Below are 27,506 nucleotides of genomic sequence, written 5' to 3'. Positions count from 1 at the left end.
TGATTGGTATTTTTGAATTTAAAGATTATTATGTTTGAGAAAAGTGAAGAATAACCAAAAAAAATAGTTACTAGAAAATTTATAAATAAAGAGCAATCAAAACAGCTATTGACCTCCCCAAAAAATAATATAGTTTATTTATAAATATCAAAATGTTTATGTAAAGAGAAAGATTATAGAAGAAAAAAATAGAATTATAATTTATTGAGATTGGCGATAAACGTAATTTGTTTTAATAAATCGTCTGTACAGACATTTTAGAGTAAAAATAATATAACATTAAGTATAGTGTTACAATAATATATTATACATAAATAAGCAAAATCCATCAGCCCAGTCTTCTAATGCAATATTACTTTAATGATAAAATTAAAAAACAAATTATATGACATGGGATCAAAACAAAAAGTTATAAAGAAATTACATATTTTTTTCCCCCTATTATGCTGTATCTGTAAGCTCCGAATCATCATCAATGTCACCATCAGCTGGTACATTTGGTGAATGAACATTAGACAATAAGTTTCTCATAGCGTCTAATAAAGAGTTTACACTTTGGCGTAAGTCACTTCTCATCTCTTCAATTTGCTCCCCGACCATTGTAATAACAGGTCTTGCAACTGCTTCAGCTTCAGCAGCTAATTCTTCGTCCACATTACTAAAAGTTAATTAAAATATATATAACACAACAACTGATAAAAATGTAGGCAATATACATGTATTTTAAAAACAAAATCCATATTAATAAATAAGATTAATAAGTTTACAGCCTTACAGTATAATAAACATTTGTATCATTTTCTACAGTTAAAATAAAATAAATTTATATTAATGTAAATAAATGTTACTAATGGGGAACTTCTTACTCAAATGATTAATGATTGTAACACATAAATAACGTATATTTATTGTACTACTTTGTATAGATTATATTTTATTTTAATGTAAAATAAAAAATATAAAATACATATTAAAAGAAGTCAAATAATAATTAATGTATTGATAACAACTTAATAATTTTGATTTACCTTTCATCGGAAAGTGCTTGAAACACTGGGTTTAATGACCGGAAAAATGTTGAAAATAGTGATTGGTTTTCCGTAGCTGTTCTACTAATGCTATCGAGTGATGATCTGGAATTATAAAAAGAAGTACCATCTAGTGGTGGAAATGGATCCATAATGAGAATTGGACTGGTAACCGCCTAACAAAAAATAATAATTAGTAAATCAACAAACAAATTCAAATCTAAACATCTTGTTAGATTAATTTATGCAATGACTATTAGACCTCACATATGTTAACTCAAGTAAATACATAACAATATCAAGATTGATATTAGTACAAATATGACAACAAACATTGATTATTTTTACCTCAGCTGGTGGTGCAATTGTATCACTCATGTCAGACAGTAACAGATGTCTGTGTATGTTGAGTGGGGGTTTGGCACTGTATAAAGTGACTCGTAAGTTTTCCATGTTCTTTATCAATGGATCCTGAGCTTGTACTCTATCAAGTACAATTTGTACATTACGTTCAAGCCATGGTAACAGCTGCACTTCTTTCCAAATATGGTAACTTCTCGTTACATACATCGATATTAAGTAAGATAAAGATTTTGGTTGTCTAAAAAAAAGAATTACAATAAAATAATTTTATATCATTCAAAAATTGCATATTACACATACGTTTCAGTAGCATAAGTGGTGAAAAATGTATTATCATATACACGCTTGTCGGCCTGGATAGAACACTTTTCTAACAACGGTAATAAAACACCAGGAAACATGATCAATGCTTCTTGTAGTAGAGTGTGAGCAGTTTCAACATCACCTTTTTGCCATTTAGCAACAGCGAGTGAAAACTTGATGTTAGGAAGTTGAGTTAAATTACGTGCAGAATCAAAAGCATTCACAAAGTGAATGAACCATGTATACTCTGAAGAACGCAGAGCATAAAAATCGATACAAAGAATAACTGCAAGAGGATCGTCCATGGGAGATAATGACAAAAGAAGTTTACAGAATTCTAAAGCTGTACGATAACAAGCCCGAAGTCCAACAAATGTTAAATGTCTGTACAAAGTCAGGAATAATGCTCTGAAAAAAATTTAAATATATAGATAAATAAATCGTACATGTATTAAAATGTTTTAACTTAATATAATATTATAATTATTATTATCAAGGACAGCATGTAGATAACATAATTTGTGAATTATTAATAATATTTGTGAACTAATAACTTACATTAATAATTATACTTTCAAATAATAATGAAAAAATAATTAAATACCTATTTTCATGTAAACGATAATCTAAACGACATTTTCCATTGGACAAACTGAACATGGGATGGAATGAATTTTCCAATGAATACAAAGCTTGTTCGGTAAGTTCAGCAGCAACCGGTAAGTCTTCACTTAACCTAGCCCATTCTGTTATTTGCAAAAGCACATCCACATGATATGGATGGTTATTAATAATATTCTGAAATGATGTTATGTATACAATCTTATGTCAACTAAAATTTAATTGATACTAACCACCAGAGTTCCTGATGACATGTGAGATACAGCTTTGTAAAGTTGCATCTGTACTTGTTGGTATTCAGGACTGTGTTCAAATGCAAAGTACATAATTCCATTTTTACTTTCCACATATTTCATTGTTGAACCTAAAATATATTGTTATCTTTAGGAGATCTTTACATCAAATAGTTATAAGTTAATGCACCTGATTTTCCAACTGGTGGCCAATTGTCTTTAGGTGTCACCAACCATGTTGTTTTTAAATGATTTCTTCCTCTGAACTTGCGCTTACTGTAATTATTATAAAAAAATGCAATTAATGTATAATTTTAAAGTTAGTATAGAAAAAAGTACATATAGAAATTATGTTTCATTTATAACAGCACAATAACTTAATTTTTTATTTATATTTTTATTGTAACTGAAAAAAGTACAGTTATGCATTTAGTTATTCAATTTTAATTTAAAATATCTATTTTTACTTTATTAAAGGGTTTGATAAAAATATATCAGTTAACCTTGACATATAAGTTCAACTTTTAGTTGTTGATCTAATAATACTTTATGATATGGCATCTTTATAATTTAAACTTAACTTAACCATAAGCAGTTTTTGAATAAACAATGTAATATAAAAGCATGTTACATTATTTTAAATGTCACTAAAAACTCATTTGTGATTCATAAATTAAGTTAGTAGGAATAATAATAATTTAGATATATTCATTAAATAAAGAAGAAAAAACATAATATAGATTGTTCAATCATATAGTAGTATAAGCAAATATTATAATTCTACTAGCAAACATTATATGTCATAAAAATAATTCATAGTATACTAAAAAAATATAATACAGGTGGACAAAAATTAAAAAAAAAAATTGATTTTCTATTGTTTTTATAATTTCAGATGTGAAAATAATTATGCTGTAAAAATGACCTATTTAAAACATAATACTTAAATGGAAAAATAATTATAAAATTGAGCACACATTTATGTAATCAAAACTTGTAAAAATATAGCACTGAATAATGGTGTAGATAAAAAGGATAGTCATACGATTAAAATTAAAATATAAAATTACTATTAGGAATTAACAAAAGACAACAATAGATATTGTTTTTTTTAAGTTTAGAATGTGCGATAGAGATAAATGCTATTCAAATACTTTAAAAAAAGTATATTTTTTTAATACTACACCAAGAAATTGTTGTTAAACAATAATGTTATACCTTAGTTCAGCTTGATGAACAACTCGTCCAAACATTTTACGCAGTTCATTATTAGGGTTAAGATTACGGTGCTGTACAGACAATATATTTTTAAAATAAATAGATTCTCGATTGTGAGGTAAATTCTGCGAAGAAGTAGCTTCATTTTCTTCTCCTTTGTCAGGTACTTCACCCAAAATTTTGTTTACTTCACGCACACTTCTTTCAACTTCATCCTAAATGATTAGTTAGGATTTATATTTCTAGTAGCACAAATTGTTAAATCGGTACAACACTTACTTCAATGTTATCTTCGCTGCTGCGAGTGTTAGTAGACAATACTTTTCCAGACTTCTTTCTCTTTTTTTTCTTTTTCCGCTTGATGTTTTCCTTGTCACAAGAAATGTTTTCATCTTTCTTATTTACTGAACCGGTAGTTTCATGGTCATCATCTTCTTTCACTTCGGACTCGGATAACGACCCATTGTTCAGCTGTAAGACATTGGCCAACATTGCAGTATTAACAACAGAATTATGGTCAGCGTATACACGTTCGCACTCACCAAATCGTACATGTTTAAGTGACGCTTCTTGTTCACACCACCGGAACTGGTTTCCGTATCGTCACTCGCGTCATCTTTGACCACTGACAGGTCCTGTTCGTCCTGCAGACCCATTTTCCGCAACACCCTCGAAGACATTTTCGTACGTGTGGCGCGATCGGATTTGTTTACAGATATTCCGAAATCGTTGGATTACATGTCTCGCGGCGACATTGATAACCGAGCGGTGTTCACTGGCTGTTACGGTCGCGGGAACAAAATGTAAATAACAAATGCGCTGATGTACAAGGAGGACGTCACAGGACGATAACGGTAGGTTTGCGAGATTGACATTTGCTATATCATTATTATTATTATTACACGGCAATATGATTGCTCGGAGATGTTTTTATTTTATCACGCGCACGACAGATTTTGTATTGTCAAACAACAGCTGTTTTGTGCGTGTATAGAGACCACGATGATTGCGAACAGTTTCTGCAGTGTTGCCAATCGCGTTGGCGGTGGCGTGGATATGGACTAATGATAACCGGACGGTCGGCGGCGGCGCCGCTTAACAGCATGATGAAAACCTTGCGCACGGTTGCACGGTGGCCGAACAAAGTGTGTTGTACTCGCGTCATTCATCCGCGACCGTGCACGTACCGCTCAGTTCACCATCACGACGACGACCACGACGACATGGCGTCCAATGACCAGCAACACGATAAACCACCGCCGCCCACGAGTAAGTCGCTGGACAAGCTGCCGGCCAAGGTGCAGCTGAAGACCCCAAAAGGGACGCGCGACTACGGGCCCGAGCACACGGCCGTGCGCAACGACGTGCTGGGCCGCATCACGGAAGTGTTCAAGCGCCACGGGGCCGTGAACATCGACACGCCGATATTCGAGCTGAAGGAGGTGCTGACCGGCAAATACGGCGAGGACTCGAAGCTTATTTACGACCTGGCCGACCAGGGCGGCGAGTCGCTGTCCCTGCGCTACGACCTGACCGTGCCGTTCGCCAGGTACCTGGCCATGAACAAGATCACCAACATCAAGCGGTACCAGATCGCCAAGGTGTACCGGCGCGACAACCCGTCCGTGACACGCGGCCGGTACCGCGAGTTCTACCAGTGCGACTACGACATCGCGGGCCAGTACGACGATATGATACCCGAGGCCGAGTGCGTATTTGTCGCTACCGAGATCCTCAGTGCCCTGGACGCGGGCAAGTTCAAGGTGAAGGTCAACCACAGGCTGCTGCTCGACGGCCTGTTCGAGTCGTGCGGTGTTCCCACCGACCAGTTCAGAACCATTTGCTCCTCTGTTGACAAGCTGGACAAGTCTCCGTGGCTAGAGGTCAGGAAAGAGATGGTCACCGAGAAAGGGTTGGCCGAAGAAGTGGCTGACAAGATCGGCACGTACGTGCGGATGAACGGGACCGACGAGTTGGTCACGGCTCTTTTCAAAGACGACCTGCTCACCAAGTCTAAAATGGCTGTACAAGGGTTGGAGGCCATGAAATTGTTTTTCGAGTACATCAAGTTCTTCAATATCGACCATCTTGTGTCCTTTGACTTGAGTTTAGCCAGAGGACTGGATTACTATACAGGTATCATATATGAAGTTGTTTTATTAGACAAAGGCGAATCCGTCGGTAGCGTTGCCGGCGGTGGTCGCTACGATAATCTAGTCGGTATGTTCCATCCTAAAAACAAAACCATCCCATGTGTGGGTATATCGATCGGTGTGGAAAGGCTGTTCACCGTCATCGAAGCCAAACTAGCCAAACAGAAACAAAAAGTACGTATGACAGAGGTGCAAGTGTATGTAGCTGCTGCACAGAAAGACCTGGTCCAACACAGGTTGACAGTGTGCAGAGATTTGTGGAATGCAGGGATTAAGGCTGAACATTCGTACAAGAAGAATCCTAAACTGTTGGCCCAACTTCAGCACTGCGAAGAAAATGAAATCCCGTGGGCTGTCATCATTGGTGAAGGGGAAGTAGCGAAAGGTGTTGTTAAACTAAGGGATGTTGTTACTAGGCAGGAAGAAGAAGTTCAAAGGGAGGATCTCGTCCAAGAAATATTTAAGAGGTTACAGATTAAAAGCTAAAGTGTCTTGTATAGTAGATATATTGGTATTAAATTATTTTTTCTATTAAAGGGTGTTTTTTTTAATAAAATAAGAAACATGGTTTTTTAATTGCTTTTTTTTTATCTTGCTTTTATTATCTAACTATATATATTTCAATGCATCTAATGTTGTTTTATTAATTATTTGCTTAAGCTCTAAAACTAAAATATGTTTTTATACATAACAATCCTTGCCTTTCCGGGTAAATATTTATAAGTTATTATTTACAATTAGTGTTGTTCACAAACAGGACTGCTGAAACACTTGATCACAACATTTTGTCATAGTCAATTAATACTAGTATTGTATTTAGAACTAGATATGCATTATTTTTGAAGTGAATCATCCGGGAATTTGTAAGTGGTGATGAAATTGTTCAAAAAGCAAAAAGCAAATTCTGTTGGTCATTTAACATGAAACATGTATTATAATAAATTGTCATCCTAGTGCGATACTATTTAAAAGGTGTAAAGCATGTCTACAGCTGTTATTGATAATGTTATGTTTAATTAGTAGAAAACTTGCATGGGATTCATTCTATTGTACTTGATCCATTAAGTAAACGTATACTCGGATTATGCATACATGTGTTCGTAGCTGATGGACCATTGATGAAATATTACAATTAAACAATGATAATGATTGTTCATAATTAATCCAATTTATTACCATTTTTTATCTTAAGACTACTCATCAATTAATCCAGTACTAACATTTAATAACAATAGCCTAATTATATATTTTTATAGCTCTTAATACTTGAACAATTAATAAAAAGTATACAATAAATATCACTAGCATGTTGTCATTACTCGAATTAATCACTCATTGGGTCACATTTAAAATAAACTGTAAATTAAATTATTGTAAACATATTAATAACTTATAATCAATGTATGGTGGACTGCGCACGTTTGTTACATCACATTGTTAGGCTATTACATCACATTACCTCTAATAATGTGTGTTTAGATTAAATACAATAAGAAAAAAAAAACAAAGCTAACATAATAGATATGAGTAGAAAAAAAATGGTGAGATGCCGGGAAAAAGAACAAATGAGCTCTTTTGTTGGATTACGCAACGATGACTGAAGATCAATAATACTCGGTTTTAGGTACATTTGGATTACAACATTTTACGAAAAAAAAAATAAATAAATAAAATCGTATACGACTGTTGAAAAAAATTTCGGGTACAGAGACGGCGTTGTTAAGAAGGCTGCCAGTTGGTCCCGAAACCGCAGGCCGTGTCCGAGTCTGAGTCACCGGTGGTAGCTGCGACTGCGGCGGTGGTGGTGGCGTCCGCCGATTTCCTCTTCTCCGGCGACCTGTCGGCCGGTGCCGATGCTCTTCTTAGAAAGTCTTGCGGTCGTTTGGATTTCCTCTTTTTAATTGAAACGCTCTTCGGAGGGGGCATCCTTTTGATGTCATTCTGCGATTGCGGAACGGGAAGGGGAAAAAAAAAAACCTATATTAGATCTTCTCGAGCCGTACACGGGGATGGTCAAAAACACACGGCATGCATTCGTGTGGTAAACGTAACGTAATGTTACGGAAAAATCGTATATTGCATAATGTTCGGTTGCGTTTGTAACCTGTTGTAAGTTGTCGGCCGAGCCCCAGGTCTTATGAATCTTCTCTGCGTTATGTCCGACGCCCAGGAAGTTGCTGAACGCCTCCGTGGTGCGTTTAACGCGTACGTTCAGGGACCCGATCCTGAGGAATCCTAGATCCTTTTCTGCGGCGCGTTAACGAAAACAACGAAAACAAAAATCCGACGAGACACAATTATATTGATTATTAATCGTCGCCGTGTGTGCACGGTGTTATATGCTCGCGTGAGTGTTAAAAGCCGGTATCGTGTACGTAACATTATTACACGTATGTCGTGTACGTTTGGATCGGAGAAAATCGTGTGTGAATTACAGTGGCGTACGCAGAGGGGATGATGGGGGATATATCTCCTTAAGGGCTTTTTTTTTTTTTAGCCTTAAACATATAAAAACGTATTTAAAAAATACGACGGGGTAGTCACGGTTAAATTGATTGCGTTAATGAAAATACATCGAGACATTCCATTATCAACAGAACAAATTATTGATGAATTTAGTGTAAAAGCCAGAAGGATGAATTTTCGCCTTGATTGAATTTTTTTTTTTTTTTATAATAATAAAGAATAAAAATTTAAAATAATACATTTTAATGTTTGACATCCCTCCTCTCATACAAAATGTCTGCGCACGCCATTAGTAAATAATCTAACCACCAGCAGGAGCGGTTTGTGAGCGCTTTCAATCCAGGATACCGCTTAGAAAAAAAAAAATTAAATAAAAAAACAAACGTGATTTGGGTGAAAATGCTTAAGTCTAACAATGCGCGATTCGTTTGGGTCGTAAAGCCAAACAAATTTGAAACACAAGTGAATAGACAGATTGCCCCAACAAATTTTCAGAAACCTTATCGTCCCAACGTTACAATTATAACGCTTAACAAGTTTTGGAGACGCTCTTTTTTTTTTAGGTAAACAATTTTTTTTTCATCAAGTCGAGCACTGCAAGTGAATTTATGAGTGTACGGTGTGATGAATTGTGACAGTTATCGCGGTGTCACGGTGTACGTCGAGCAGAGTGATTCTCTCTTGGAGCACTGTCGACTGGTGGTTTTGTCCGATTGGTGCCGGTAAAAGACGTTCGAACCGCCTCTGCTGGCGAACAGACACGTACATTTGCGTACGCGGGACGTGCCGAAAACAATGTTACGTACACAAGCGTTAACGTATAATGAGAAGCGATTAGGTGCGCTCGAACTTACCCGTGTGCTTGTGTTTTCGGGCGTTTAGTTCTGCAAACAAACAAACACTACAGTATATTATGAACGGAAACGTAAACCATGGGGGAGAAAAACGGAACCGGAAGAAAACGAATGACACTCGGGAGGCGGAACGAACGCACACACACACATAACTACGCGTAATGTAAGTATGGAGAGGATTGCGGGGGTTAGTTCGTTATCTTGCGAATAAACGTATAAGGGTGGCGCAGAGGCTAAAATATATAATTTTTCGTACTGCACATTTAAGGATTTTGTCGCGCTCCCCTTTCGAACGTGAACGGTAACGAGCAACACGGTAATAACAATTTTTGTTTTATATTTCGCCGATGATACATATTGGAATTTCAAATATATGTAAGATGATTTAATAAAAAAAAAAAATGTAAAAGTTAAAAACAAATACCGTAATATAGAACCACAACACACATTTTTTAATTTCATACTACACACTCAACATTTCGTATTATACAAAGCGTGTCATACTGCACACAATTTTAGTTCCTGCGGGGGTACGCGTCCGGATATTGGAACGTTCTTACGTTTTATTTATTTTTTTCTCCCTCGCGTCAGAAAAAACCCGTGTTCGTCGTTTCGATGTAAACGACGAACGACCAAAGCGGTCGCAGTTGCACGGCCGCATGGCGATGAACGTAGAGCACGCGATAATAAAATTATACAGTTATATACGTTAATATTCTACGGGAACACAACGCGCGGGCAAACAGGGTTAGGTACGCCGCGTTGTTTTCGACAAACTTTCCAGCGAAAAGCGTATCCGCGAACACGGCGTCTCGGGAGTGTTCCGAGTGGCAGACCGTGTAAATAATTATTATTATTATGATTATTATTATACTCGTATGGTGAGTCGAGGGACCACACGTGAACAGTTTGACCATGCACAAACCTGTACGCGTCGTGATGCGTACGAAAAAGCGTGTTCACGTTCGGCGAACGTAAGCGGTGGTAACGCCAGGGCCGTATTTAAGGGGAGGACAACGCTGTAACCCGATGTCCACAAAATATTGTGTTAGTAAATATTATAAACATTAAATTATAAGAAATAACACCGCCAATATTTTAATAAATAATTGAAAACATTATCTGCGCAATTACTAAGTTTAGGCAAAGCGAAGAACGAACTAAAGATGTTAGAAACATTTATATATATAAAAGCGTATATATATTTTTTTTTTTTTTTTGGAAGGAGATGCGTGTTCAAATACAGTTGACCCAGGGTTCAAAATATGTTAATACGACTCTGGCTAACACCACGTGCACAGTGCGCAAGGGTTTATGCTAAGCTAGACGGGAAACGTCGAAGGTTATGTGCGGGAACACGCGCTACGGGAGTTATTGTTGCACCAAGCGAAAACCACACCACACACTTTTATAGAAAATTTTACTTGCCTTTCCGTTTCCAACAGCCCTATAAGCAAAACAAATAATAACAATACGGTTAGATTTTCGTCGTGGGCCAGTCGAGTTGTACAACGCTGCGCAGGTAGGAGTGATACGCCACTCGTGTGTTTGTGTTGACGACGCCTGTACGCGGGATAGGAGACGAGACCTTTTCACCGATCGCATGGAATGTGCTCAAAAACGGGACGTGCTAAAGACTCATTGTATTACAGTGCTGATAGCAATTAATTGTAATTAATTTCAAGTGTTAACAATCGGAAAAATGTGACTTTAGCAACAAAAATCTTAGGAAAAGTATAAAAAGTAACTTGAAATAAGATACTTTATTATCATAATTTACCTTTTTAAAATATAAACTACTGCATGTATTTAACATTAAATCAAAATTTGAAAACAAAATATACCCGTCACATTTCAAAAACTAATCATCGCGAACAGAGTATTTCGCATTATCAATGCAAGAGGGCCATATATCAAAAATACTAAATCGTCCAGCATTTTTAATGTTTGATAATTTATAGCAATTTGTAATTTTCTTCTGCTAAATGTCAATATGACTAACTAGACCAGACATTTTCTTATAATATTGTTATCAACAAGTATAATTAAAAGGCCACATTTCGTATTACGGCTTTATTGTTTTCAGCAACCACTCCATCTGTCTTAGTGTAATAAGTTTATTTGTATAACTAACGATTTAAAAATGTAACTACATAGATCGCGCCACTTTATAATACCAAAAACGTAAATTTAAAATTGTTTGATATACGGCCATTGGCACTCATAGTGCGATTTGTCCAAATTTATCAATACGCATTAAATAACAAATAAATAATAATCTATAGTATAATGAAATAATATTAATAATAATAAAAATTATTTAATCTGTACTCTGTTTACCAGTCATTACTCATTATCACTTTTTTTTGTTCGGTCAAAATGTAGGGCAGGGTCATCGGAATTAAAAACGAAAATATGCAATACCACCCTAGGTAAGGTCACAGTGAAAATATAGTTGCTTTTTAGGTTTCCTACTCTATCAGATCTTGAAAACATTATTTTTCTATAAGTGTTCATATATATAATATACGATATGTATTTGGTGTTTATCATTACAAAATGTATCTTATTAAGTGAGCGGAACATTTTTCATAGTGAAATTTGTGTTAAGAATGTGTTGCAGCTAACACAGATCAATAACAGAAAAATACAGAAAAATGTCTTTATTGGAATCTCAAAAAGATGAGAAAAGATACCATAATTATGAAAAAAAAAAATAAAAAAAAAATGAAGAAAAATTAGGAAAGTGAGTCGCTACCAGCACTGCCGTTCGTCCTCCTGTCGTATGTACACAAGGGGGAGGGGGTTGAACGCAATACTGCTCGTCACGGTTAACAATATCATCACATCTGCGGGGTGTTGCATGCTGGTCGGACGCATATTACCAAAGTGTATATGGTCTCGGCACTAGGTATAAAATAAATCATTTTCATGTCTATGTATAATTTTATTATTGATAGTAATTTTGTTATCAAAATATCGGTGACGAAAAGCGCGGTAAAATAAAAAAAATGTATTTTGTACCTAGTGCCGAGACCATGTACACTTTGGTAATATGCAGGTCGGGGACGCGAGCGCACACTCCGCGGACCGGTCTCGTCCGAACGCACGTTACGTGCGTCGAAAACGCGCCACGGACATCGTTGTATCGGCGGCTGCATCCGAATTGGGTCCCGAATTATTTTAGGTATACACTAGTTCCTGAATATTTTTCAGTTAGTACTACATTATACTAATATTTTCCTTCCCATTTTAACAAACTTAGGACTGTCTATGATCTATTTTAGACTACAGGACCACATTTTTTTTTTAAAATTCTATAATTTATATATTAGAATTGGAAAGTTAGGATAGTGTAATAAAAATATTATACAATAATATTAATACAATTTTAATATATTTAATATTTTTACCAACACAATTCTAATAATTTATATTTTAATGGAAAAGAAACTATATAAAAAAACTATAAAAACATTTTTCACCATACCTGTGGTCTAAATAGAACATAGACAGTCCTAAGTCTGTTAAAATGGGAAGGAAAATGTTAGTATAATGTAATACTTATCAAAAAATATTCAGGAACTAGTGTAATACCTAAAATAATTCAGGACCCAACTAGTGTAGTACCTATATAAATTCGGGACCCAACTAGTACACTACCTGCGATTAGCACCTAGTATTCGGGACCCAACTCGGATGCTCCGGTTTCGGCACAGGCGCGCGCAACGCGATACAAGATCACGCGTACGGTTCAACCGTGTCACGCCACACGGTGTACGCGGTTGCAGCTTCGCGCGGTGTAGGTTCTGTTACAGGGCGTAAGCGATTACAATAAGCGCACACATAACGACGCGGGTGGGTGTACCGAGTGCGGTTACAACGAACGATTGAAACACAGAAAACGCAATAACGTGGACGCAGGACACTACGAAGCGTATCTAGCGCATCTTTGATGCCGGCGGCGCCGAACACGTGCTTTTAAGGGATGGGGGCCCTGCGTTTAACTTCGCACGGTTGAAAGTTCACCATGTAAAATCATCCATCATTGTTCCGCTCCGACTTAGCGAGTGGTGCCGATAGAGGTGGAACTTGGAATTTTTACGCTAGAAGAAAATGTTAAAACTACGCCCTATCATAGAGCAATAATTGAATACGCTTCTTGAGAATTGTTTTCTAATAATTAAAACACAATCATACTTATTGAGTTTTCACTTAATATCAGTATTTAACAAAGTTAAAAATATCAAATTAGTTGTTGATAATTAGAAAAATTACACCCTCTAACTTTTTTTGCCCGGGGATGAATCGCCGTCTTCCGCCCCCAGTTCCACCCCTGGGTGCCGGTAACCGATGTCTCTATTTCGCCCCACCAAAGGAAATACAAGTCGGCGCCGCCGTCTTTCGGATAGTCATGCAATACATTCTCACCGACACCGATCGATTGATTTAAGATGAAAGTCCGAATTGGCGTTAGAACGGTTATTTTGTTTAGCGTAAAACGTTTTTAATTTTTTTTTTTTTTTTGTACGTCAACCGAAACGTTCAGAACAGGATCGTCTTATGGTAATATACCATATGTAAATACGTTTGTTTTGGAATCTTAAAAAAATTTATACTTCAGACGAATAATAATTTAATTTCGTTTTGCAGTCCCGTTTCGGTATATAGGTTACATTGTTGATGGTTTTTTTTATTTATAAAGATATTATTGATTATTAGATTTATTTATACGATCAAATGTATTTTATTATATATAGTTCCTCGAATAATAACAGTTTGTTAAAATATAAATAATACGAATTTTTGTAAATGTAACGTTCTTTTCAACCAAATAAAATAGCCATGATAACGAATTTTCAATTTTATACACACACAATTATATGGAAAAAACTTTAAATAACTAAATAATAAATGTTCATTTTTTTCACAGAACTTCTTTAAACGGTAATTTTTTTATTTACCACCATCAAAAGAGTAATAACAAACTTTGAAATTTCTTTTTTATCTTAAATTAATATAAATTATATTATTTCGAATGCGTTTGTAAAACTTTTTTGAGGGGATCCTTTATCTTATTAAAATAGTAAGTTAAAAACCAAGTATTATCTAATAATATTTTAATATAAAATAATAAAAAAATTAGATGAAAATAACACACAACGGTAGAAAAATATAATAAGTACAAATCTATCCATAAACTTCAGTTAAGTCATAACTAATCATACGCATAATAATAGTATGATATAATAACATAAAACATTGGTTAAATGAATTTAATGATATTATAAATTCTAATAGTAATAATAATTTGGAAAAATGAATATGAGACATTAATACACATAATCTGTAAATATTCGAGGATCAGATATAATGTAGGAATATTTATATTCCATGATATAAAACTCTTTTATTAAAAATATTTAACCTATTTTCTCAAATTATGCATTTTACACACAGTTTAACTAGATAATGTAATCTTTAAATTAACTAATTATTGTTTATTACCAGCGGAAAGTATTACGAAAATATTAATATATAAAGCCATTTATTGATAAATTTAATATTTGAATTAATAAAAAAATGTTTGATGTATAGTATAAAATAGTATTAACATTGAAAAATAATTTCAAATTAGATGTTTAAAAAAAAACTAGTTTAGCATTTATGTAATAATAACAAACAATTGATATTTTACCTATTTTACTTTTTGGTTATGGACAGTACCTATATGATTTATAGTAACTTAACTGGTAGTTATAACGAAGACTCATGGAAAAATAATGTATTCAAATAATTGTTTATTTCTAAACAATTATGAACAATAACAATAACGATTGATATCACGTATTTATTTAAATATGTATATATATATATATATATATACACATGTAAATCGAAGTAGAGAAGAAACGCGTACTATAAATTATAATAAATTAACAAATATGCACCTAATCCAGAAGTAATTATTTATGTATTAAATGTATAACAATTAATAATTATGATTAAGCAACAGAATTATTTCAAGTACATTTGTTACAAACCATGCACCACAAAATTAAGACATAAATTATTACGACTATATCTAATTAACTACATTAACATTGCACTAATAGTTGCTACTACATAAATATTAAGTACGAAAGGACTTTTTTGTGTTCTTCTGTTGTTATTGTCGATTTTAGGCAACGAACTGTGCACAAAAAAAGTGTAGGGCGATATTGGTGTAAAGGGTGGAGGGGTAAAAGTAATTTGTGATTCGATTAAATTTAAGAAAAAAAGGGATTGAGATCAATCGAATATTACAGTTCCGCGCGATTTGCCAGAAGGGGTGGTGGGAAGAGGAGGGAATCGTCGAAAAGAAAAATTTGTCATCGAATAGAGAAATTCAAAAATCTATCGAAGGAACAGCGAACAGACGTAATAATAAATATGACGTCGCGACAACATTTTAATATGCAACGGGATGCTTTTTACCGTGACCGCATTGGGGTTTAAACGAAACAAAATGGTGCTCTTGTAGTAATTATTCAAGTGTTGTTAAAGGATGCCGAACTCGATACGGGAAAACATAATGGATCACGTTACAAAGTCGAGAAGGCCGAAAAAAGTTCAAGTAAGTAATAGATGATGAGATACATTCCCGTTTTATTACACGTGCAGGTACGTATGAAATATAATAATAATAATAATTTTAAGGTGAGGAGGGAGTGGGGTGGGGGTAGGCTGGCGGATATGAGTTGCGAGGAAGCGATGCGATTATTATTTTTGTTATCAACGTATTTTTCTTTAGTAATCGTCGAGCGTTAAAAGTGTGTTGTAATCACGTGTGTATCGTGTTACGATGTATTGGCGATGATATAAACTGCGGTGTTAAATTTGCGCGTGAACGCGGAATGATGTACGGGGTGGGCACGAGTGCGTCACAGCCTACGACGTGATGTGGCTGCGTGACGGGGGGAGGGCGTCAGGCCCGGCGGCTCGGTCGCGTTTTTGTCCCTGGTGAGCTTGAACGGGGGGTTGGTTGGGGCGGTGTACGAGAACGAAAAGGACGACAGTTGGGTGTTCTTTTTCGCACGTCGTTTTGGCCTCGGCAAGGAACTGAACAGAAGGAGCTTGGCGGCCGCCGAGAGCTTCTCGCGTCGAACATACTCACTGCGATACGTGTCCGCCGATAGGCTCGTCACGTCCTGGTTCGTCTGGTACTGCCTGGGTTTCCGTCCGCTCCAGTCCCGCACGTTCGGGTCGGCTCCTGCTCGTGGATCGTTGTTCCGCCGGGGCAGCACCGTGCGAAGAAAACCGAATGAGTTACACGGATAGAATAATAAAGAAACCTTAACCTAAACGTAAACATCCTGCTGGTCCGACGAGCGAGTAGGACTGCAATGCGCGCGCGATAACGGGAAACTATTGCCAAACTTAGGGGCGGATAGGTGATTGTAACGGGTGTACGACGAGTTTTTGGGTTTCGGTGCAGTGCTCCTCGTACTCGTCGGGTCAACAATTTAGGTATTGCGACGAGAGTGTTGTGTGTACATTGGACATGCTATATAGTATATACAGTCGACACAACGCTTATGATCACCCCGTTAGTACCCGTGCTTACCGTAAGACTCAACCAGTATCTTGTAGATCTCCTCATGTCCGAACTGCATGGCTATGTGGCACGGCGTGTAACCCTGCGCATATTCGAAAAAACCGTTGGATGAAAAAAAAATAGTTTTCCACTCGGCATCACCGTTTCATATGGTATTAATAGCGGGGCGGAAGAGGCTTGGCAACAAAGAAAATAAGTTCGTCTACATTCGTTTTCGTATTCGGTGCCGAAGCATATGCTTCGAGAAAAACTACGCGAAACGGATCATGTCCCGAGAAATTTCTGATTGTTTTACGGAATTCGAAAATATTAAAATTACGCATATTGACCAATACTTGTTGACTGGATTTAAGACAGTATAAAATCCATATGTAAACCAATTGTAAATATTTTTTCAATCCACCCTCCTTCCTATTCGCATAATAAATCTTTAAATCTCTTATATACACCGCCTTTGTGACGTTAAATCCGCATTCACGCGTGACTTCAATTTGAGTAGCATTCCCATTGCGTATTATCCAAATCAGGCTATCAGTAAACTACGTGCACTACAATCCTAAAGTCACAGGTGAAAGTATACACAATAGTTTATAGACACTGTAGATATACAATTTACGGCATATGTATAAGTACAACTCGTATACAAAACTACGGAAACGTTAAATCAATTTTTGCCAATGATAATGATTTATGAATCATAAATAAACTAAAGGATACCTATTTTATAATAATTATTAATTAATTATAAGGATTTTATTTCATACTACCATGTTATCTTTAAATCTTGTCAAAACGAAAATATGATATAAAAAATGTTTGACTGCGATTTTTAATAATTTTTACATATATTTAAGAATTATAATATTTTCTTAAAGTTTTAGTTGTTTGAAAATCAATATTTATTTTCATCTATATAAATTCATATTTATAATTACATACATTTGTAATAAATATTATTTCAAATCAAAAAAATAAATGTTTTGTGTAGTATTCCTATCGATTGAAAATTCAACTAAAATGTTAATTTGATCAATTTATCTAGTTATCACGAAAAATACCGAAAATAAAGTGAAATAAACTACAGGGTCATAAAATCTCTGATGAATAATATATCAAAATTTTATTTTATGCATAGTGTTACAATTCATTTAAAATATAAGAATTTTGATTTTGACTTTTTGGGAGAGGGGATCCGTAAAATATAACTTAAATCATAAATATATAAATGTTAGTATAATAAATATTTATGAATAGCCTTAAGAATTATTATTTATAACTATCATTTAAATTTTGAATGACATAAATAGACAAAAATAAGAAGTATTTATTTTTTTTTCAACTAAGTGTTTAATTTAAAATTTATTGTCTACTTAATAATTTAACAAATCTAGTTATAAATCCCCTCTTGTTTATCATAAGCCTGAGAAAGCCATTGAAATTAACTATTTCCTATGCAATTATTTACGTATACTTAAACAATAATATGTACTCGACTAGTATACAGTAATTATAAATAATTATAATGATACACGTCGTCATGGGACAATGAAATGCAACGAAAATTCTCCTAGTAGAAAAAACTGAACAAATATTATACATAACGTGTTTAGGCGTATATGCAATTGTGCTTACATCACCGAAGGGATGAAAGGCAATGACGGAAATGCATCTGGGTTCTGAAAAATTTTTGCGTAACTCAAAACAAAACTGTACAGTTTTAATGCGATATTTCCCATTGTTTTGGCAGGAAGACATTTTACAGTATTTTTTTAGTACTTCATTTTGCACTAACTTTTGTCGATATAATTGTCGCTTTGTATAAAGAGAACAATATGCGTACAAGTGTAGTCGTTTTGAATTAATTTCTCACACACAATGGCGCAAACGTGAGTATAAGACCGCCAGTCCTGTGGAACATTTAAGTGCGCATCGTTTTGGAAAGGGTGTAAACATTATTCAATAGCAATAGTATTCTTTATGCTTATATTATTGGGGTGATTGTCGGGAGAGTGCTATGATTTGTCACCCTTTTTGATTTTTAAATCGTTTCGTAAACGTTCTAGAGGACAATTAAAAATTCGAACAGATGTCGCCAACCGAGTATTTATATGTATATATACTATATATAGGAGTTGAATGAAACGAAATACACATACACTTGCAAAAAAAAAAAAATGACAACAATGTCAAGGGGTTTGCATAAAAAGGGTAGGTATATATAAATGTAATTTTAAATTCTATCCTGTTTTTTTCAATATTATGCGGTTCGTCATGCTTCTCAATCGCTTATTGTTTAATTGCCAAACCCTTTTCCACAATTGAAAATTAGTTTTATACTTACTCCATTCTAATTTGTTCCGTTTATTGTGTAGGATCCATGTAAGAAACAAAAAAAAAAAAAAATATTAATATATATAAGAGTACGCATTAATATAATAAACATTAAATTCATAAGTCGAAAGTTAGGTTATTGTTCAGAGAAAAAGGGGTGAAAAACTTTAAAATCCCATAGGAAGGCAGTACAACGTTAAACTTTTTACGGTTTTCAGTCTTACCTACCTATAAAAAGTAAGCACTCAACTTTTCAAGTACACACGAGATTTTATTTCTTCTAAGCTCAACAATACTTTTCCTGTACTACGGTAAGGTAAGAGAAATATTTTGTTTTTGTATATTTTAATACTACACTTAATTATTGACATAGACATACAGTCAAAAATACCTCAGGCTAGGGGAAAAATGTATTATATATACTATTTCCTTTAGATATTATAAAAAAATTAAACTGTCAATATTATTTGTAATTTATTAAAAATATTGTTTTCAAAATATGAATAACTCTGCGTTGGTTAAAATGTCAACACTATTCGCACAATTAGTATTACTAAACAAGTTTTTACGTGTTGATGTTGCTTATTTTTAAAATATATAACAATTACCTGAAACTCGATAAACTATTATCATTTTATTTCATCATGACATTAAAACGAAGGCTACGTGAAATAAATATTTTTTAAATTACTCATTTTATTATGCTAAGATTAGATTTATTGGGTTGTCCATAGAATTGGAATATTTTCAAGTGACACTTATCTAATAGTAAAAAGTTTACCAGAATTCTAATCAATTATAAAAATGCATATTTTGAACAAGATTTCTGGTTAAGTCTATGATTATTGAAATATTTGAAATTTGATAATTTACTTCATAAACGTTTAAGATGAATAACTTAAACTAGAATATGTAAATAATATACGATTGCAATTGATCTAGGCTATTTTTAGATTTTAATATTAGTCATTCGTATAACCTGTTTTTGATGTTAAATAGATAGAATAGTACCATATACACAAGCAAAGATTTATCGAAGGATTCGTAGTCATTGTAATAAATCACATTTGATGTAAACGTGCTCTTTTTTTTTTTTTTTTTTTTAAATAATTTAATAATTTTTTATCATGTTTGTAATTAAAACGAGCATGTGACAAAGCCATGCACGAACAATTAATAACACAAACAAAGCACGAGATTATTGTTTCTATATAGGAAGTTTTGAAGACAATATATTTTAAGTGATGTCATTTAAAAGAATAAAACGGATTTTTTATGAAAAAAAACACGTGATTGGATGTCGTACTTCCATCTACTCGAAAGTCGACCGAAGAATAGTTGTTGTTGTGAAGGATGTCGTGAAATTTTGAAATGTATAAAATAGGAAAACATCGGTGGCGGTGGTGACTAAACGGTTCTATGATATTCCCCGTCGTTGTTCAACAACAAATTGGAAGAAACGCGAGCGTACACAATATACTCGTATTTAATACAATGTTCTTACAAGAATGTGCAATACACCGGTCGCAACGGCGGCAGCGATTTCTTTTTATGTGCCTATCCAAGTGTTTTTTTTGTTTCTTCTCCCTATTTTATACACCCAAATCGACGAAACTTGGCTTAACGGTAGCCGTCGCATAGATATTATCGCTGAACCCGTATCTAGACGGTCAATCGATATTCGTCATACAACACGATGTATACACCGCCGTATACTGTGTCCAACGCAGAGCAGTAGTCCCCGGGGCCCTCGGTGGCGTCGTCGTCGTCATCACGGGGTTATCCGTGCGTCTTGCACCGCCGAGATTTAATAAACCGTATCTCGGGGGATAGATATTAAAAAAAAAAAAGTAAAACTGTACGTAAAAATCGACAGGGAAGGCGACGACGGGCAGAGAAGAAATGTGAAAACAGGATACGTATCATCGGACCTGATGATCGGGCGCGCGCGCGCGCGCTATTATAATTAAACCGAATCTGTATAATTATTGTAATTACCAGATAACACATAATACGCGCGTACAACCGCCACCGCAGTAATGAATAATGTATAATCCATAAAAATCATTATATTATCGCTATAGTTATCTCAACGGAATTACATTACGTACCACATAAAGTGTATAGGGAGCCCGTTCCGTCGGAATGTTACCACACACACACACACACACACACACACACACACACACACATACACACACACACACACACACACACATTATACATATATACTAATCGTTTCGGACCTCAGGCCAAATATATATACATACCCAATACGGCTGTAAAGTGTAAATGTGTCTAATACGGAGTTCAAGAATTCGGACGATTTGCAAAATTGTTCTCATTTTTCCGAATACCAGCAAAGTTACCAGAAACCGTTTTCCCCCCACCCCACTGCAGTGCAAATAATAATTGTTCCGCGCACGATATTGTGTTTGCTGTGATGTTTCCACGGTATAGAATCGCAGACCGCTGGTAAGTATTAATATTTTACAATTAGAATATCGTGACACATAAAATATTCTAATATGTTAATACCTCTATTTTAGGGTTGGATATATGGCGAAAGGGGTTCAGGAGGTCAGCTGACTCACGGTTAATATGTGTTAAGGAAATTGACATCTTGAAGACAACTTATATTTTTTAAGTGTGCCGACTATAGGTTGTATTGGACTGGAGCAAATGTCCCAGTTGCTACTCTTCAAATGACACCACTGGTTTAACTGTGTCGTTAAGTAAAATATCTCTATGTCGGTTCTCGAGTCTCGATCTCACCAAAAGAAGAAAAAATTACGGTTTAGTGATGCTATCAATAAATAAAAACTACTTAATAACAACTGAAGAAATTATTGGTGAACTGACGAAAAAAAGACGTTTACCTTTTGGTATTTAAAATAATAATAGAATAATGTATTAATTCATACCTTATAAGTATTATTTTTTATATTATAAAACCACTTATTTGTTAAAAATATTTTCAACCCCCTTCCTATAACAAAATTGAAAATAGGCCACTTTAACACGATTAGGACTGTTTTAAATCTCATTTTACTTATCTCACAAAAAAATAAAGATACTCAACTCATTGTATTAGAATTATTTTTAATTTTTGTCTCCCGCCTGCGGGTCTGACAGAGAAAACGACTAAAAGCTAAAATTACCTGCATTGTTTTGCAACATGGTTCTACCTTAAGTGAATATAGTGAGAAATTTATAAAAAAAATAACGAAAAATAACCGCGCTTACCGTTTTGGCGTTGACATTTGCGCCGTACGTGCCGGCCAGCATTTTCACCAGGTCCATGTTACCGTGTTTCGAGGCCCAGTGCAACGCAGTCTAAAACTCAAATAAAACAATTCACATTAATGTATTTCGTTTTTTTACGCGTGCTCACGCACAAATGATTGCATTATAAGCCCACCTGAACGGCTAATTAATCTTGCATGTTGCACACGACTAATTTGCAGGCTATTAGCCGCGTAAAACTAGTTCTCGAAGAATAATAATTTTTTTCGTATACACACACGGTATACGTGTGCACGGTTAGTAATATTCGGAAACGCAAGACGCGCATTATTATATCAGCTGCTGTGTCTCATCGTCGAACGGATACTACTTCGTGACGGACTACGCGCGCGGTGCTTGTATACAACATAAAAGTATACACATACATGTACACACCACACGTATATTGCGCGGCTCGAGATCATAATAATTATTATTATTTTGTTTAATTTACACCTGTGCACGACAACAATAACCCTTTCCCGCCATCGTCTCACAATTGTACCGCGGCCGTGCAACTTACCACACTCGTTAAACAGACATTACTACTAGTACTACCAGTAAGTACTATGCGCAGTGCGGCCCCCAGGGACCCGGGGGTCATTATTTAATTGCGCGAGCCGTCTACGAGGATACTTCGCAGTCGACGTAATAATATTAACACACGTACACACGGTTTTATATTCAAGTATTATTGCTGTATTACACGTGTATCTACCTTTTTTCGTACAGTATATACGTGTACGACGCGCGAAACGTTTCGTATAATAAATTAAATTATCCGGTCGCCTTGTCTCGAATTGCCGTACTCTCAGGCGTAGAACGGTATTTTTTTTTTATTATTCGAGAAAATAACACTCGGATCGAATCCAAAATCTATCGTACCTAGAATTAATAATAAAATACTGAATGGTAGGGTGGTATCCCCATTACGAGTTCAAAGTTTTAATCATTCATACCCGATCTGTTGACCGGGAGAAAAATACGTGTTCAGTAACCATAACAATGCCATCCTCGAACCTAAGCAACACATTTTATAGTCATGAATATTTCGCGTTATAATAGGATACATTGTTTCGGGTATATCACACTTGTCGCCATTTATTTTATTAGTAACTATGTATAAATATTAATAATTCGAGAGTATAAAATATTGTATCCCATCAGAATTTTATTTTCGTTTCGATGTCGATCACGGACTTCCACGACAAAACCGCAAACGCTATGTTTAACCCTTCTTCATGAACCAAAATGCCTAGTTCAGTTATAGTCAACGTGGTGTTCAGAGTGTTTCCTAAAACCTGGTCAGCCTTTCTCAGACCGAAGTTGACGCAGTGTTCGGCCTTAGATATGCTGTCGACGAAGGACTTCTCGGTCTTGATCACCCCGTCTACGATCTTCTTCTCCGTCATAACGATATCATTGGTCACGGATTTGTCGGCGATCCCAATCTTGCCGTTAACCAGCGTGGCCGTTTGGCTCACGTGCTTTTACATCGTCTTTCGTGCGTCCGAAATGCCAATGGCCATGCTGCCCATCCAGTCTTCGATCTCATAGGCCACGCCATCCCGCAGTTGACCGTACTTTTTTTTGGCCACCTTCAGCGACCTGATCAAGTTGCCAAATAGGATATTTTGTTTGCGCACGCAATCGAAGTCCACCGTGTCGTTATTGTTCACGGTCCGCGGCATTGTGCGGTTCTTCAGGAAGTAGCCCAAGGCCAACGCAAAGTCCAGCTCATTGTACCGGTTCGGCAGTGGCCGTGGCACGATTTTGTACGTCCCTTTGCGGTCGCCGTCACTGATCTTGTTATTTATTTTATTATTTACTTACTATTTATTTATAAATAGTTAATTACACACATACTTAATAAAATATGTATATTATACACAATTATTATTATCAGCCAGACAGATAAAGTAGCACGATTTGAAAATTATTTAGCATAAAATTATACAAATATTATTTAAATCATTTTTGAAAGTTATAATTTAATTTGTGCCGCAACAAAGTTCATCCGTAGCCATACGGCTTATTTTTGCATTATACGAAAATTCACACGTTTCTATATATTTACACGTAAGTCTATTTAGGCATGCGCCCATAAATTCACTACAAATAAACATAAATTAACTGTACAAAATATTTAAATATTTTATACAAATGTGCGTCCGTGGCTACGGTTTGTACCCTATGAAAACTTGAAGTCGAATCATTTACGCGCAGCAGCATTAAGTAGACAAACAATTTCGTTCAATACACACTGTACGTGTAGATACTCTTTATATACATACGATATAATTACACAATCGCTCGTTTTGTCCAGAGAAATATTATAATCAACCGGTTTGGAAACGCATAAAATGCGCACACCGGTAGATAACACACCTATAATTTAATTCTAAGGCTTTTATTATTATAATTATTATTATTATTATTGTAATATAGTCGAAGGTACAATAATAATACGAGTCCTTATGCTGTACATACTTACGCACGCGTATGTAGCTTCAATACACAGTTAATACCTAAACAATATCATATATATAGTTAATAGTTATATACGAGTATAATAATGTCATCGGGAAGTACAAAGGTACACTCATTTAGGGAACCTATAGACGTTTATGCCGCACAGACCGTGAACATATTCGATAAGTTTAACATTTACAATTCGCATACACCTATAAACTAATGATTGTGAACCTGCAGTATATCATATCATGGTTATGATATCTAAATATACTTACACGGATCGTGTAAGTTAGTGTTAGGTTTTTTTATTTACGCATTCTTCCTTTTATCTGCCGATACGACTTTTTGTCTCACCGTAAAATGCATAAGTTCCAGGAAAAAAAAATAACTCAACAATTATTAACACTGTTGACAGTTTAGATGATATCCATAGAATTAATATTAGAACGAAAAGAAAAAGACATAAAAAATGTTGTATCTTCATATCAGTTTATAAATATAAACATGAGACAGTAGGGGATACGTTATACTTCCAAAATGATAAATACTCTAGTTTTTCCCAAAAACTGTAGAAACTATTGTGTTTTTTTCTGTTATATTTTATAATGTAAAATAAACTATATACTTGTAAACCGGTTACACATGGTAAACATTGTACATTTGTTAAGAATTATAAGGTAAACAAATTAAATGGTCCAAAATCGATTAGACCAAGTTGAGGGTTGCATAACTATAGCTCTCATCGGATTTAATATTTTGATTTATAAGTTATATGAAGATTTACAAAAATAAAACTTTCAATAATTTCCTATTAACTTATAATATCATTTGCCATTATTTAAAAAAAAAATTTTTAAAGTTAGAAGGAGAGACAACTGCATGCACGTTTGCATATTTAAATGGTAAAGACGCGTAACAATTTCACGTATAAAATAAATACATATTTATTTATTTTTTTCATAGAGCAAGAATTGTTACTTGTATTTTTTCGAGGTGAACAGAGAACGTACATTAATACTATATGACGAACTCTGCTGAAAACAAAGGGCATCGTAGCTTCGTAATCCACAAAAAAATAAATAGAAAAAGTACCCGGAACGATATAAAATAATTATATATTTATATATTTTCGCGTTGATTTGAAACCCATCACCGTCGACGGAACCGATAGAATTAATTAATTCTACGAAGCTGAGTTATCATTAAAAATTTCACATCTGAACTCGTATTGCACGTTTTAATAATTATATAATAATTCAAGAATTAAATTTATACAGGATAAATAAAAATTTCACGAAATGTGAACGTATAGATTTTAACTTTAGCGTAGTAGCTAACTAAATGCCACGGTCTTATTGGCTCGGACCACTGTTTCCAAGAGTCGTAGTTCAAATAAACTAATATTTCTACGTTTATAATGTTCAGTATATTAACGAATTTATGATAAAGTGCACTTGCGCACGTGATACAAAGTGATCAAACAGATAGACATCGTATGAAGTATAAACACAACGCGTATGCATGGTATTTTTTAAGTGGAACTGCACATCTTGAATCGAGGTGAATAATATATTGCGCGGGAATAGAGAATTTTTAGTAAAACATTGAACAGAGACGAGCCGGAAAAAAAAACTAAGTCATTGGGCGCCGATCCCGAACAGAAGTTTCGACGGGACGTGTATGCGTTGTAAGAAAACATAATTTCACTTCGAAATATACTTAAATTTCGGTACAAAACGTGGCGCTGCCTTTTCTATTGTAATTGAACTGCGTTAAACGCCATTAATGGTTTGCAGCGTTGTGCCTGACAAACGCGCTGCTGCTGCTGCAGGGTTAGCTCCCCGGGGACATAGATTACCGAGAACACAACACGGTTAGGTCGAATTTTTTTTTCTCAGTCCCGCATCCGTCTACGGCGACCACATTGCTGCTCAGAGTTCGCGGAAGACGGGAAGAGCGCACGGGATCGCACGGGCGCGCACACACGCCAGGGACGCGGTGTAAAGGTTGCGACCCGGAGGAGGCGAAAATGTTTGCAGACACGTTTTGTTGGAGCCACGGGAACAACGCGAGACGTATTATTTACGTGTAATTTATAACCGCGCGCGCTAAACGCATTTCATCGGTTGTTCGCAACAGCAGCAGCAGCAGCAGCGAGCAATCGGACTCCTGTTCTAAACGGGTGGAGACGATTAATAATACGCGCCGGGTTGTCAACGCTAAAAGATCGACGTGCACGTGTGCAGTTCGTGGAAACGACCGGGTCGCCGCGGGATAAACGAGAAGAAATAAAACGAAAAAAGGTTTTTCGGCCCGTCTGCTTCCGGTTCGGCGTGAAAAACGCGCACAACATCGTGGCCGGTACACGTGTAAATATACGCGTAAGTGCACGTATATTAGCAAAACGTATACCGCGTATAAATAACACCAGACAAATGTTACAAGACAGTATCCAGACGCTGTACGTAATTTCATCGAACGCTCAGTACGTTTTCAACGCGGTTATTAGTACACGTGTATTATCATTGCAAAACGCGAAAACGCGACTGCCGGCACCAGCTGTATATTTTGTCGATGCG

The 27,506-nt window shown here is 35.3% G+C and overlaps 3 protein-coding genes across 7 annotated transcripts in view; 1 reads left to right on the top strand and 2 right to left on the bottom strand.

The window, feature by feature from the left end:
* Positions 1–284: 284 nt before the first annotated feature.
* Positions 285–4,724, bottom strand: LOC112694143 (transcription factor 25). The gene is made up of 10 exons (XM_025569529.1): positions 4,309–4,724; positions 4,046–4,237; positions 3,767–3,981; positions 2,739–2,824; positions 2,549–2,679; positions 2,299–2,492; positions 1,692–2,102; positions 1,377–1,629; positions 1,029–1,204; positions 285–658 (listed from the first exon to the last, which is right to left on the bottom strand). Exons 1-10 carry the CDS (start codon positions 4,444–4,446, stop codon positions 442–444), a joined length of 2,013 nt encoding a protein of 670 aa, XP_025425314.1. The 5' UTR covers positions 4,447–4,724; the 3' UTR covers positions 285–441.
* A 98-nt stretch (positions 4,725–4,822) lies between these two features.
* On the top strand, positions 4,823–6,475 carry LOC112694144 (histidine--tRNA ligase, cytoplasmic). Its single transcript, XM_025569530.1, has one exon. It carries the CDS (start codon positions 4,831–4,833, stop codon positions 6,403–6,405), a length of 1,575 nt encoding a protein of 524 aa, XP_025425315.1. The 5' UTR covers positions 4,823–4,830; the 3' UTR covers positions 6,406–6,475.
* A 590-nt stretch (positions 6,476–7,065) lies between these two features.
* The window catches only part of LOC112694186 (ankyrin repeat domain-containing protein SOWAHB), a 101,129-nt gene continuing 80,688 nt past the window's right edge, over positions 7,066–27,506 (bottom strand). For 2 of the 5 annotated variants that reach the window (XM_025569579.1, XM_025569581.1), the window contains 8 exons: positions 25,660–25,665; positions 22,414–22,503; positions 19,178–19,183; positions 16,846–16,918; positions 16,396–16,491; positions 9,240–9,269; positions 8,024–8,166; positions 7,066–7,860 (listed from right to left, as the gene is read on the bottom strand). In XM_025569579.1, the coding sequence (XP_025425364.1) occupies positions 7,639–7,860; positions 8,024–8,166; positions 9,240–9,269; positions 16,396–16,491; positions 16,846–16,918; positions 19,178–19,183; positions 22,414–22,503; positions 25,660–25,665 (666 nt within the window). In that variant the 3' untranslated portion in view covers positions 7,066–7,638. Of the gene's footprint in view, positions 7,861–8,023; positions 8,167–9,239; positions 9,270–10,667; positions 10,687–16,395; positions 16,492–16,845; positions 16,919–19,177; positions 19,184–22,413; positions 22,504–25,659; positions 25,666–27,506 lie in introns of those variants that run through there. The other 3 variants (XM_025569580.1, XM_025569582.1, XM_025569583.1) reach the window with 3 other exon arrangements.

Source organism: Sipha flava, unplaced genomic scaffold, assembly GCF_003268045.1.
Source record: "Sipha flava isolate LNK unplaced genomic scaffold, YSA_version1 124_pilon_pilon, whole genome shotgun sequence".
Lineage (NCBI taxonomy): Eukaryota > Metazoa > Arthropoda > Insecta > Hemiptera > Aphididae > Sipha > Sipha flava.
Note: the sequence above shows the minus strand (reverse complement) of the source record. Positions and strands in the feature narration are given on the sequence as shown.